The 14,338-nt window shown below is 36.0% G+C and overlaps 1 protein-coding gene across 9 annotated transcripts in view; it reads right to left on the bottom strand.

The window, feature by feature from the left end:
- HERC4 (HECT and RLD domain containing E3 ubiquitin protein ligase 4) overlaps window positions 1-14,338 on the bottom strand; it is a 136,110-nt gene that overhangs the window by 38,177 nt on the left and 83,595 nt on the right. For all 9 annotated transcript variants that reach the window (XM_049645117.1, XM_049645114.1, XM_049645118.1 and 6 more), the window contains one exon: window positions 3,111-3,230. In XM_049645117.1, coding sequence (XP_049501074.1) covers window positions 3,111-3,230 — 120 coding nt within the window. The remainder of the gene's footprint in view (window positions 1-3,110; window positions 3,231-14,338) is intronic.

Here is a 14,338-nt window from a genome sequence, read left to right on the forward strand (position 1 = left end):
TCGGGCTCTGTGCAGACAGTTCAGAGCCTGGAGCCTGCTTCCAATTCTGTCTCCCCCTCTCCCTCTGCCCTTCCCCCATTTGTATTTTGACTCTCAAAGTAAGTAAACATAAAAAAAAAAAATTTAAGATTTGATATTAAACCCACTATCCAATTAAATAAAGAACAAGCTTTCACTGCTGCAGCCACCTATTCAATATCACTCTGTCTACAAATAAAGAGAAAGGAAAACCTTGAGGCACAAAGAGTAATGGAGGGCAATTATCAAGTATAATAAAGATATAATCTGGACAGAATGAGAAAGAGAAAAAACCTAGAAATAGGAAGGTAGTCCTCTATGGCTTCCCTGTCAACAGAAAACAGTAGCACTGAGATAGCAGCTCCTAAGGAAATTCAATTTGGTATCACCTCAGCTATATACCAAGAGGAGTCTGGATACAGGCCTGCCAAACTTAAAAGTAAACATTCAAACCATAGCTTTTCCACAAAGATTACTACAAACTAAAAAATTCTATGGGACTGGCATTTGTGTTACTTGTTATGAATACAAGTAGTTTATGACCTACATACTAGATACAAATTCATATCAAAGGGTACCTAATCTAATTCATAGTAATACAGGAAGATATGACTCTAAGATAATGTTTCTCAAACTAGGCTTACATCTCTGAGAAATATATTTATTTTTAAGGGTCTATGAGTGCTCTGGGAGAATTTATTTTAGTGTTTTTATACCAGAATTTTAAAAAATGACTTAAAAATCTAAAATTAGGATAATCCATTAATAAATCCAGTATCACCATGAAATTCCAAGAGTTGCAATGGTTGTGATTGTAATCAAACTGGCACCAAATAGGAAGGATCTCTATGTTTAGGATTTCGTACATAAATGATGTGCTTGATGAGTGAAGGCCAAATTACTATGACATCTCATTCTAAAAGGAAATGTTTCATTGTAGTTCAAATAGAGAAAGGTGAGAAAGGCAGCAAGATAACAGTGTTATTAGACACCTCAGAATAGAGGCTACTGCCAAACTTTAAAGCCTGTGTATAGGCAGTCAGCAATAATAACATCATTTTACCAAGACTTAACTATGTGCCAAGAACTGCCCTAAGCACTTTAGATGTATCATACCAATTAATCTCAATAACTATATAAGATAGGTACTATTATCCCTAATTTACAGAAAAAGAATTAAGTAATTTCCCCAATGACAGAGAGTGAGTAAATGCTGAGCTCAGATTTGAACCGAGATGCTTTTATGCTACCCTACTTTCTTATCATATTTAGGCTAGGAGGTAAGATTCCTGATCATCAAAACACAATTATCTTCCATACTAAATAGTAACTTGATTTTTGAATTTGTAGTGTTATTTATAATTAATTTATAAATTTGTTATGGTTTTAGAGTTCTTTAAAAATGTAAGTTTAGAACTTGTTTTAGTGTTTGTATATATTTAAATAATATAGTCAAAAATAATGTCAGTGAACACTGGACTTAAGAAATTGTTTTACTTTAAAAGGGGTCTATATATCAGTCCAATTTCAAAAACACTGCTCAAAAACCAGGATACCCTACGTGGTTGTGTCAAGTTTATATGCAGACTTAGGATTCCAACCTTCTAATGGCTTATCATAACACTTCAGATAAAATCCAAGTTCTTGATCCTAATTTATTAAACCCTCCATGATCTGGTGTCTATCCATTTCTCTGAACTCTCCACAATGCCATATTTTAGCCTTCCTGGCCTCTTCCTATCCTTCAATCATGTCAAGCTTGTTCTCACCTAAGGTCTTTTACTGGATGTTCATTTTTCTTGAACAGCCCATACTTCATCAGATAAGCTTTTTCTGATTATCCAATTGTAAGAAACCATCCAGTCTCTATTATATTCTCTTATTTTAATTCTCTATACTGTGTATATTATTAGCTAATTTTTTTTTGCTTTACTGGATTATTGTCCACCTTGCCCACTGGATTATAAGCTGTGTAAGAACATGGCTCTTATCTGTCTGGTTCATCACTATATTTGCAATACCTAAACTGATGCCAGTCACAGGAGTTTCTCAATATTCTCATTATTTGTTGAATGAGCAAATGAGTAGATCTAAGTCTGCAAAGCAGCTATAAATTTGACTGAAACTCCCAATGATTCTTGGGGGGAAAAAATGAACAAATCTCTCTCTTAACCAAATGCACATACCAGGGAAGGAAAAGATGTTCTAGAAGTGACCTGATTCCTACAGAAGAGACTATTTTAAAATTAGCATGCACTAAATCACAGTGACATTCAAAAACTACTGTATGTGTTTACTGCCACTACACATATGCCAGATACTATTAGAGGTGCTGGTGAATAAACTTATAGAGTGTGTATCCACCACAAAGAGTTTGCACCTGGTACCTAGCAAGCTCCTTATGGACAGGTTACTTAACCTTTCTACAACTGCTACATACATACTGCTTAAATTACCTACTTCGGGGGTAAAATAATTGGCCTCAAGTATCCTACAATGATTAGCAAGTAAGAGTTTTAAACCTGTTTTAGATCTGCTTACCCATTTCTATATTAAAATTTTGTGTGTCGAAATAAAGCTTTAGAAGACTGCTATTATTTTAATGGGGCATTAAGTGTCTAGTTACTAGAGACTTAGCCACATGGGAAGTATATACACATGTAGATGTATGTCAAAAATCTGAAATAAAAAGGGGGGAAAATGGAATTAATGGTCCTAGGACTCTCTTTTTATAATTCTGGGGCACTAATCTCACAATAGTACTATATTCTTAGAGTTCTACCAAGGACTCCAATATTCTCAACATAGAAGAATTAAAAGACAACCTCATGGAAAATAAGTGAGAGTTAAAAGTCCATGTCACATTTGCATTTTTCTTTAGTTTGGTTTGGCTTTGGTATAAGAGTGGAGTGTTTTCTTACAAATACTGCATAATAAGTAGCTGCTTCTTCCCAATGTGCTTTTATTTCAAAATAAGCTTTGAATAAAAGTTCTGAAAAAACCTTGGTGTTTCAAAAACAAGCAACAGTTTCTTTTCTGTGAGAATAAATGATACATAGAAATGAAATGATAAAATGCAAAAGGAAACATACCATTCCATAGGCCTGTTGTTGGACCCAGTTGATATAATCATTCCTTATGTCTATCAATTCTTGTACTTCATGTATATAAAATTTATCATATTGTATAATCTGTCCTGTTTTCTCATTTACCTACAAAAACAAATAAATGTGTAATTAACATTAGGTTTAACCCATACCTAATACAGAGATTGAAAAATGTTTAAACAGAAAAAGTTCTGAAATTTCTTAGCTAATTTTCTCTATTAAAAAAAATTTACTGAATGCCTACTATTTGCAAAATGCTAGTTAAGTGCTATGTGAAACACAAAAATATCTAAGATGGAATATCTGCATTCAGTACCTCAAAATCTAGTAAAAAAGAAAAATATTTCTATAACCACCACATAGTAAGAGATATGTACCATTAAAGTATATACAGTATATAAAAACTAGAATCTATAAGAACTTCTGTTTGGGGAATAGGAATTAAATAAGAATAGCTAATGCTTGTTAAGTGTCACTCTGTACTGGCATCTGAATAAAATGAAGAAGTGACATTTGGGTAGGACACAAAAAATGAAGAGAGTGCAAATTATCACCCTAGGAAGTACTTACTAATTACAAAGGTAAAAAATCTCTCCAGTGGAGAACACTAACTTAACTGAGTTATCAAACCAATCACCACCAATACAGAGACAAATATTATGTTCCTGGTAACGCAACAGGAAGTATAAGCATCATCTATGAAGCAGAAAAATGTTTAGCTTGAATCTAATCAAGTCTCTTGATCTAAATTCAAGTTTGTAGGAAATACAAGGGATAGAGAAAAAGTAAACATCACCGTAAGGAAAATAACAAATATTCTGATTGTTAGGATTTGCATAAGAAGACCGGCCAGGAGTCTCCAAACAGTTAAGGTAATGGGATAAAAAAGTGGGGGCTATTCTTTTTATTTTTTGATTTTTTTAATGTTTATTTTTGAGAGAGACAGTGAGTGAGCAGGGGAGGGGCAGAGAGAGAGGGAGACACAGAATCCAAAGCAGGCTCCAGGCTCTGAGTTGTCAGCATAGAGCCCGATGCAGGGCTCAAACTCATGGACTGCAAGACGTGAGCCAAAGTCGGATGCTTAATCAACTAAGCCACCCAGGCACCCTCCAAAACAGTGGGGCTATTCTAAATCAATAGAGACACAGAGGTGTTCTGGTATGGGATATAGCAGAGCTCCTTGCGTCAGACTAGCCTCCTGACAAAAACAATTATAAACTCTGGACAGTATATAAAAAAACTCAACAATTTGAAAACACTGGAGATCAACCCAAAGCAAGCAAGCAGAAACAAGAATGAACACAATCTTTGAAAGAAGAAAGCACGGGTGTGATACACATTTTTGCCCAAGGAAGTGCTTCCAAATCAGCATATGTAAGAGCTCAAGCACAAAGCAGCAGTTTTACCAGAAGAGTAAAAGACTCTTTACGGAAGAGTCATAGGTCACAAAGTAAGACAGCCAATGTGGCAGTGAGGAAGTAAAACTTCCAGAAAGGAATCTAGAGGGTGAAGCCACAAAACCAGTCAGCAAATTCCCCACACATCATTGGCTAACCTTTTTTTTTTTTTTTGAGGGGGGCGGGGCAGAGAAAAAGAAAGGATGCGAGTGAGGGGCAGAGAGAAAGAGAGAATCCCCTGAGAGGCAGACAGAAGGAGAAGTGAGGCTCACCTAGGCCTCATGCTCACTGACGCAGCGCATGAGCTCATCTGATGTGGGAATGGAACTCACAAACTGTGAGATCATGACCTGAGCCAAAGTGAGATGCTTAATGACTGAGCCACCCAGGTGCCCTGCTGGCTAACTTTTAAACCATTAGTGTATAGAGTGAGACACTGGGGGAAAAAAACACCCCAGCAGAAAGCAGCACCTGGGAGGTTCCTCTTAAGGTAGACTTCAAGACAAGTATTTCTGGAGAAAAAAGGACACATTTGGTAGGCATGATGATAAAAGGATTAATTTATCAAGAAGTTGTAACAATTCCAAATAACAATGCTTTGAAATATGCAAAGGGGGAATTGATAGAATTTGATGGAATTTTTAACACCCCTCTCTTGGTAACTGATAAAAAATTGACAAAAATAGCAAGAAAAGAACATGTGGACAATTTCAACTAACTTGAACTCACTATAATAGAACATACCACCCAATAATTGTATATAGAGTGTTCACTAAAATAAAATATCCTGGACCACAAAACAAGTCTTACTAAATACATTTAAAAGAATCCAAAGTACACCCAGTATGTTCTCTGACCACAATGGAAGTAAAGAGTTAGTAACTAAAAGACATTTGGAAAATCCTAGAACATTGTAATCATTTTAAATAAAACCCTTTTTTTTAGTTTATTTACTTTGAGAGAGAGTATGCATGTGCATGTGTGGGAGAGGAAGAGAGAGGAGGAGAAAAAGAAACCCAAGCAGGTTCTGTGCTGTTAGCATCTCAGGAACCATGAGATCAAGACCTGAGCAGAAATCAAAAGTCTGACGCTTAACTGACTGAACCACACAGGCACCCCTGAACAAAACACTTCCAAATTACCCAAAACTTCTCTTGAATCCATCAGAGAGCTAAAGCCATAAGATAACCAAGGAGCCTGAATCCCAAGGATCGACAGATACTTCCAAACAGAAACAGAATGCCAGAAATGGGTCACCTGTGGCAAAGCAAGAGGGAAGATACCACTGTCACACAAGCAGGGAAGAGGAAATCAGCTAAAATTTTAAGAAATTGCTTAAGACTGAGTATGGGATAACCTGACAGGGTTTTATAACCCCTAGGTGCCCCAGACAGTTTGCACTCACTCAGACTCTCTTCCACAGACCTCCACTGGGTGGTCTCTGGGATGACTGGAAACAGCAAAAGATCACAAGTCTCTCTCAGTGGTGCAAGGAATTGGCTTCCACTGTGAGAAAAAAAGAAGGCCTGCCATCCTGCCCATATCCTTTGCTTATACAGAGAGAGCAAAAGCCTTAAACTTACACTGAGAACGGTAAAGCAAATTCTATGCATTGTTGCTGGAGGAGGGGGAAACACCCTCACTTCAATAGCTGGGAGGAATGGGGGACAACAGTCCTGAGCCCAGAATCTTATATCAGTAGGACCAGAGGATCCCTAATGCTGATGGAGGGAATAGAAACTCTGAGTAAGTCCCACCCTGAGATCCAGGCATACATAATCACCTAAGACTAAGGCTAAGACAATAACATCAAAGAAAATTTTCTGTGTCCTCTCCTCTATTAATCCTGGAAAACACTGAGTAACAAGCAAGACCAGTTTACCACTGAGGAGGGGCAAGAGTGAGAAGGAAAAACCCTCTATCAAGCAGGCATACAAAGCAGAACACAGTGAGAAAAAAAACTTTTGACATTTCACTTCTGTCCAAAGCATCAGGCAACACTAAAGGAATCTGAGGCCTCTGGTATAAAGCCAATTCAGATAGTGGAGCAAGAAGAGGCTTTAGGAAAATATTGAATAAAAATTAAAAGTGTATCAAAATTTGAGGGATCCTACTCAAACAGAGAAAAGAAAAAGAAAACTCAGCATTAAATGATATTAGAAAAAAAGGTTTAAAATCAATGATCTAAGCCTCTGTTTTAAGGACCGAGAAAGAGATGACCAAATTAAGGACAAATCAAGTAGAGAAAAGGATATAAAGAGCAGATATTTCTGAAAGAGAAAACACTAGAGAAAAATCAAGAAAGCAAATGTGTTTTACGAAAATATTAGTAAAGTTGATAAGCCTCTGAGGAAAAGGGAGAAGACAAAGTACCACTAACGGGAATGAAAAAGGTGGCATCACCACACAGACACAGACATAAATATCACCACACAGACCTACCAAAATTGACTCAAGAAGAAACAGAAAATATAAACTACACTGTACTTACAGTAAAACTTTGGATTGTGAGTAATCTGTTCTGCAAGGGTTCTCCGTAAGACAAGCAAACATTTCTGATAAATTTTAACTTGATAAACGAGTGACATCTTGCAATACGAGCAGTATGTGGCACCGAACATCACATGATCACAAGTGAGCCAATGGTTCTTTAAATTCGCTTTGATTTGCAAGCACTTTGGATTATAAGCGTGTTCCCGGAATAAACTGTGCTCGCAAACCAAGGTTTTACTGTATTTATAAAATTTAATAGGAAATTTTAAATTTCCTAGAAGAAAACTACAGGCCAAGACGGTTTCACTGGTGAATTCTATCAAACATTTAGGGAAGAAATGAAATAATATCAATCTTAACTCAGAAAATAGAGAAAGAGGAATTATTTCTTAAAAAAAGTTGGTGACAATATGAGAAACAAAAATTATCAGATCAATATTCCTTATATAAGCATAAAACCTTCAATAAAATATTAGCAAATTAAACCCAATAATATATATAAAGTATAATACATAATGCCCAAGAAGAATTTATCCCAGGAATGCAAGGCTGGTGTAACATTCAAGTGTCAATGCATTTCAGTACATTTCAGAAAAAAAGGCAGGAAAAAAAAGGTTTGTTCATCTCTACAGATGCACAGAAAAGCATCTAACAAAATTCAACACCTCTTCATAAAAAACACTCTAAGCAAAATAGGAATACAAGGGGACTTCTTCAAAGAGATAAAGCCCATTTTACTGCAAGTCCATAAGAGTAGAAAATAACATGCTGTGTATATATATAAAAAAAAAAAACCCAAATGAATCTATAAGAGAATTACTGAAACTGATAAATTAATTTATCAAGGTCACAGGGTGCAAGATCAATACACAAAACACAACTAAATTTCTCCATACTAGCAACAAACAACTGGAAAAAAAAAACCTAAATTTCATTTACAATAGCAACAAAACCAAATATTTAGCAATATATTTAACAAAAGATGTATAAGGGGCGCCTGGGTGGCTCAGTCGGTTAAGCGTCCGACTTCGGCTCAGGTCACAATCTCGCGGTATGTGAGTTTGAGCCCCACGTCGGGCTCTGTGCTGACTGCTCAGAGCCTGGAGCCTGTTTCAGATTCTGTGTCTCTTTCTCTCTCTGACCCTCCCCCGTTCATGCTCTGTCTCTCTCTGTCTCAAAAATAAATAAACGTTAAAAAATAAAAAAAATTAAAAAAAAAAAGATGTATAAGACTTCAGAACTACAGGGGCACCTGGGTGGCTCAGTCGATTAAGCTGCCAACTCTTGATTTCGGTTCAGGTCATCATCTCACAAATGTGAGATTGAGCCTCAAGTCTGGTCTCCATGCTGGGTGTGGAGCCTGCTTGAGATCCTCTCTTTCCCTCTCTTTCTGCCCCTCCCCTACTTGTGCATACACATGCGTGCACTCTCACACGCTCTCTCTCTCTCAGAGGAAAAAAAAAGAAAAACAATAGTATTACTGTTAGGTAGGAAAATGCCCAAGAAGAGGAATGCTGAGGTAGTATCAGAATTTACTTTCAAATGACAAGAAAAAAATACATACATATATGTAAAAGCCAATGTGACAGCATGTTAACAATTACTAAATCTAGAATGGGAGGCATGTACATATCTACTTTGGGGCACGTAGCTGGCTCAGTTGGTAGAGCATGACTCTTGATCTCAAAGTTGTAAGTTCGAGCCCCATGTTGGGCACAGAGACTACTTAAAAATAATATAAAATCTTTAAAAAAAAATAGGGATTTATCTTTCAATGTTTCTGTATATGTGAAGATATTCAAAATAAAAACCAAAGAATAAAGTGAAAGAAAAGGACTTCAAAAAGAAAAGTCTGAGGAAGAAAAGTCTAGACAAAGATAAGGAGAATAGCATGAGCTAAAGGAGAAAAATTTCATAGGGAAATTGGGTTTTGAGAGTCAACAAATGATAGAATCAGAGTGATATTTTATGAAAGTTATTCTGGTGACAGTGTGAAGTATACTAAAAGTTAGTACAGAGGCTAGGAGTAGGGAAATAAATCAAGATATTAAAGATTGAAGATTCCTAGAAAATAAAAAAGAATGCAGAGCCTGTGGTAGCTAACTGATACAGAAAAGAGTCAGACCTAACTTCAAAATTTCAAGCAAGAGTAACTGGAAAACAAATGCTGGCAACACAAAGACATATGAGTCAAGAAAAGATGAGTTTTGATGGGAGAGGATGAGAGCTGGGAAGGATGAGAAATTTGGTATTAAATCTTTTTTAAATTTTAAAATGATGGCAAGACTGTCAAGTAGCTCAAGAGAAAGGCCTGCCTAAAACACATTAATTGAGAACATTTTCCTTAAAGGAGACAACTAAAGCTGTGACAGGAGGTGAGACAGTAGAAAGTAAAACAGAAAGGACAAAGTGCAGACCACTAAGAAATATGCCACATTTAGGAGAAGAAAATAAGCCATCGAAAGAAACAAATTCGATCTAACATACAAACTAAATAAAACTAGCTAAATTTCCTGTAAAAATAACAAAAATAATTGTTTATAATTTTCAAAAATCACTAAACCAACTAAGCAGCATTTGAAAAGGAACAAATGAAATCACCTAGTAGATGCATAAATCTATCAGACAGGTGCTTATGTCCAAACAGGTACTCTACGCCATGAGATGAATGAATGGGCAAAATGAGTAACACACACACACACACACACACACACACACACACACACACACAGTTCATGCTTCTAATGGCACTTTACATTTTCACTGAAATACAGATTTTACCTTAAAATTCACTCAGATGTTATGTTCCACTGATGAAATAATAGTAACTATCATTATGGACCAATTACTAAGTACATGTCATGTACATTATTTCATTTAATCTTTAAATCAACCCTATGAAATAGATACCATTGTTACCATCATATGGACAAATATACTAAGATATAGAGTTCAAGAAACTTAACTAAAGTCACACAGCTAACAGAGCCAGAAATCTTAACTCACTATATGGCCATCTACTTTTTGTTCCTTGATATATGTTCATATATATATGAGTATTTGCATAAAAGTATACAACACATAGTTAGAATGCTACTATATTTAGAACATATATACACATTTTTTTCTTTTTATGAACATGTAAAATTGCCATCAAAGGACACCTGGCTGGCTCAGTCAGAAGAGCATGCGACTCTTGATCTCAGGGTTTTAAATTTGAGCCCCATGTTGAGTGCAGAGATAACTTAAAAATAAATAAATAAGCCTAAAAAAATTTTTTTTAAATAAATAAAACCAATCACATACAGCCAATGTTTAATCTTGGGGCCCACTCTTAAGGGAATAAATAACCCAGTTTAAGAAGCGCATGTTAATCACACCGCTTTCATTTTCAAAGTTGACACTTTTAATCCCTCTATACACTGACACAAAGCACTATGAGCTCTTTTTTTTCCCACTGTTTGATTAATTTATATCAGTGGTCAGGATACACATTTAGGAAGAACTGACCAGAGTAAAACTGCTATTCCTGGCTTTCAAACAAAACTAAGATATCTAGTTTATATATCGAGATCAAAACCTTCATCCTAGAGCAAGGTCAATAAACTACAACCTGTCAGCAAAATCCTGCATACAGACTATTTTTGCAAATAAAGTTTTATTGGAAAACATCCATGCCCATCTGTTTACACACTGTCTGCAGTAAAGTTGAGAGTTGTGGGTTTTTTGTTTTGTTTTGTTTTTTTGAGTGCTGTTTCCATAGAAACCACACGGCTTGCAAAGTGTAAACTACTACCTGGTCTTTTACAGGTAAAGTGTGCAAACTCTTGCCCTAGTCTTGTCCAAACTCTTTCTATTAAAAAAGAAAACATACACAATAATTACACAAAAATCTCTTTGGCTTTTCCGTCTCCAATATTTATGTTTATAAATATACACACCAACCTTTTTTTAATATTTATTTTTGAGAGATAAAGCATAGGTGAGCAAGATGGGGGGCATGCAGAAAGAGGGGGAAGAGAGGATCTGAAGCTGGCTCCATGCTGACAGCAGAGAGCCAGATGCAGGGCTTGAACTCATGAACCCTGAGATCTTGACCTGAGCGGAAGTCGGATGCTTAACCAAATCACCCAGAAGCCGCTACACACCAACTTTTAATCATGAATGTACTCTAAAATTTAGCAAGTTCCATACGAAATGATTCACATCTCACTGACCTCTGAAATTTTTTTTTAAATATTTTATTTTTATTTTATTTTAAATATTTTAGATTTCATTTAAAAGAAAATGTTTTTTAATGTTTATTTTTGAGAGAGGGAAAGAGACAGAGTACAAGCAGGGGAGGGGCAAAGAGAGAAGGAAACACAGAATCCGAAGCAGGCTCCAGGCTCTAAGCTGTCAGCACAGAGCCCGACGTGGGGCTCAAACCAAGTATTTTAAAAGGTAAACTGCAGTTTCCTTCACCAACAGCAACCAATGTTTGCAGTTTGTATATCCTGCAATACATGTTTGTGAAAAGAAGTGCTATGTTAGAATAAAAATTAACAATTCAAAAACCAGGTTTGGTTTAGAAACAAATTTCAGTCAAATTTATACTTAGGAGGAAATTATGGTGGATAGTTAATTAGTCACAATGATTTAACAACTAAAGAGAAAATCAGTTAATACTGTTTTTAAAAACAGGGAAAGTAGACACTGAACAAGGAAGACTGATCCAAAAGACCTGCATATATATTAATGACTTACATATAAAATCAACAGTTTAAAAAATACATATAAAGATACAGGGACACCTGGGTGGCTCAGTCGGTTAAGAGTCCAACTCTTGATTTCAGCTCAAGTCATGAGCTCATAATTCAGGAGATCAAGCCCCATGCTGGGCTCCACACTAACAGCATGGAGTCTGCTTGGGATTTTGTCTGTCCCTTCCTTGCTTGCGCTCTTTCTTTCTCTCTCAAAGTAAGTAAACGTTAAAAGAAAAAAAAATACACACACACACACACACACACACACACACACGCACACACACACACACACACACACACATTTGTATGGTAGATAAGATGGACATTATTTTCTCCAGGAAACCTTCCTTAATTCTTCAGTATTACAAGCCCTCTTATGTGTTCTCATAGCACCCTTGATTTTCCTTAATCTAACACTTACCATGCTGTATCACAAATGTTTATTTACTGGTATGTATATAACTGTTCTACATTTAAAATCTAAACAAGGGCAGAAATCACATCTTTTCCTTATCATTGCATCCCTAATGTCTAATACAATGATAAGCACACAGTAGGCACTCAGTAAATATTCGCGAAATGAATACAAAAGAAAAAATCACATGGTAGAAGTTCAAAACCTATACATTCAGTATTATTGCCTTAAATATACAAAATAAAATCTAGATATGTTTGATCATAACATTTTTATTTCACATTTTCATTACAGTTTAGTATTCTGGTTTATAAGTCTCAGTCCAGAGGTGGTATATGTTAAGTATATACGTGTACCTTATCTGATTTAAGGGTTCCTTATTAAAAAAAGTTTGAAAATCACTGATCAGAAGATTAGCATGATATGTAGCAATTAGGCTAGAGAGAACAAGTCGGTCTCCGCTTTAGGCATATCAGTAGCTCTACATGTACTGTGTCAAAACCCAAAAACTACTAAATAACCAAATTACTTGCCAATAAACTCATTTATCTGGGAATATATGCACTTCTGACAGCAGGTACCAAAGCCATCTTTCTTATAATACCATTTGGAATACTGGGAATGATTTTTAACTTAAAAGTTTTTCAAAGGACATGACATAAGGGAGGAAAAAGTCATCCATATATCCTGAAATGATTAGTAAACACATAGTCCAGTTCTCTTCCTAATCCTGGTCCACTGTAGGTCAAGAAGGCAACCATTTGAGGAAACTTCTAATTCGCAACCGTGGAACAGAGAGCAGAGAAATATACAGTTGTCACACAGAAGGTGTCTTTGAAAAAACAAGTTTCTGATAAGTAATTTGGGTTTCACTAAAGATGAAAATGAATCATCCCTGACAGTTAATATCCACAAGGATCTATTTATGGCAGATTAAGACCAAGGAAAGTTTTCTCCAAAGTAAGGAGTAAAAGAAGGATAAGTGACTGCCCTAAGGATGCCCACTAAGAGATGCTTAAGACATTAATACCATTACCACCCTGGTTTTGAGTCTGTAAATAACTTCAAACAACCCAGTTTCCACATAACCCAATAAGTCAAATTGAAAGTAGCTGTTTCCCATCCAAAATTTGGTAGTGATAATAACAAAATCATTGCCTTATGAATGCAGATTTCATTATATATTGTATAATTTGAACAGTATATTCATCCTGGGAAACTACAGGCCAGTATTTTAATCCTTATTTTATAGAGAATTCTCCATTTGCATTATGATGAAGACAAAAGACCTGTTCAAAATCACACTGATAGGAAGCAGCAAAAATGGTCTCTTCATAACACAATGCTATCTGCAATTATAGAAGTATGAACCTCTAGATCTAGGGGCATAAAATAAAAGCAAGGGGCGCCTGGGTGGCTCAGTCAGTTGGGCATCTGACTTTGGCTCAGGTCATGATCTCACTGCTCATGAGTTTGAGCCCTGTGTCAGACTCTGTGCTGATGGCTCGGAGCCTGGAGCCTGCTTCAGATTCTGTCTCCATCTCTCTGCCCCTCCCCTGCTTGTGCTCGCTCTGTCTCTGTCTCTCAAATATAAAAAATAAAACATAAAAAAAATTTTTTAAATAAAAACAAACCCCTTCCAAATATATTACTATACCTGCTGATAGAGTAGTACATTAGAAACAGCAGGGAAAGAAAAACAGAAAGAAATAGGGAGGGAAAGAAAGAAATAAAAAGAAAAAGAAGAGAGAAGAGAGAAGACAGAAGACAGAAGAGAGAAGAGAGAAGGAAGAGAAGAGAAGAGAAGAGAAGAGAAAAGGAAAGAAAAGAAAAGAAAAGAAAAAAGAAAAGAAAGCAGAGACTTTGGAAGTAGATTTGGATTTGTATTTCAACTCTGCTACTTACTGGTTTATGATCTTTGACATTTAGGTTAAGGGGCAAAACATAAACTATACAGAGTTTAAAAAATTAAATGAAGAATATAGTAAAGTGTTCACATGAATTAACATACAAGGGAGGTTCTAATTCTAGCCACTGTTAAAATTATTTTCCCTTCCCTTTTAGCTGGCAAGAATGTAAGATCCTAGTATCTAGCATGGTTCCATCAAAAAGGTCTCTGGAGCCACCTAGGTGGCTCAGTTGGTTAAGCATCCAACTTCGGCT

This window comes from Panthera uncia, chromosome D2, assembly GCF_023721935.1.
Source record: "Panthera uncia isolate 11264 chromosome D2, Puncia_PCG_1.0, whole genome shotgun sequence".
Taxonomy (NCBI): domain Eukaryota; kingdom Metazoa; phylum Chordata; class Mammalia; order Carnivora; family Felidae; genus Panthera; species Panthera uncia.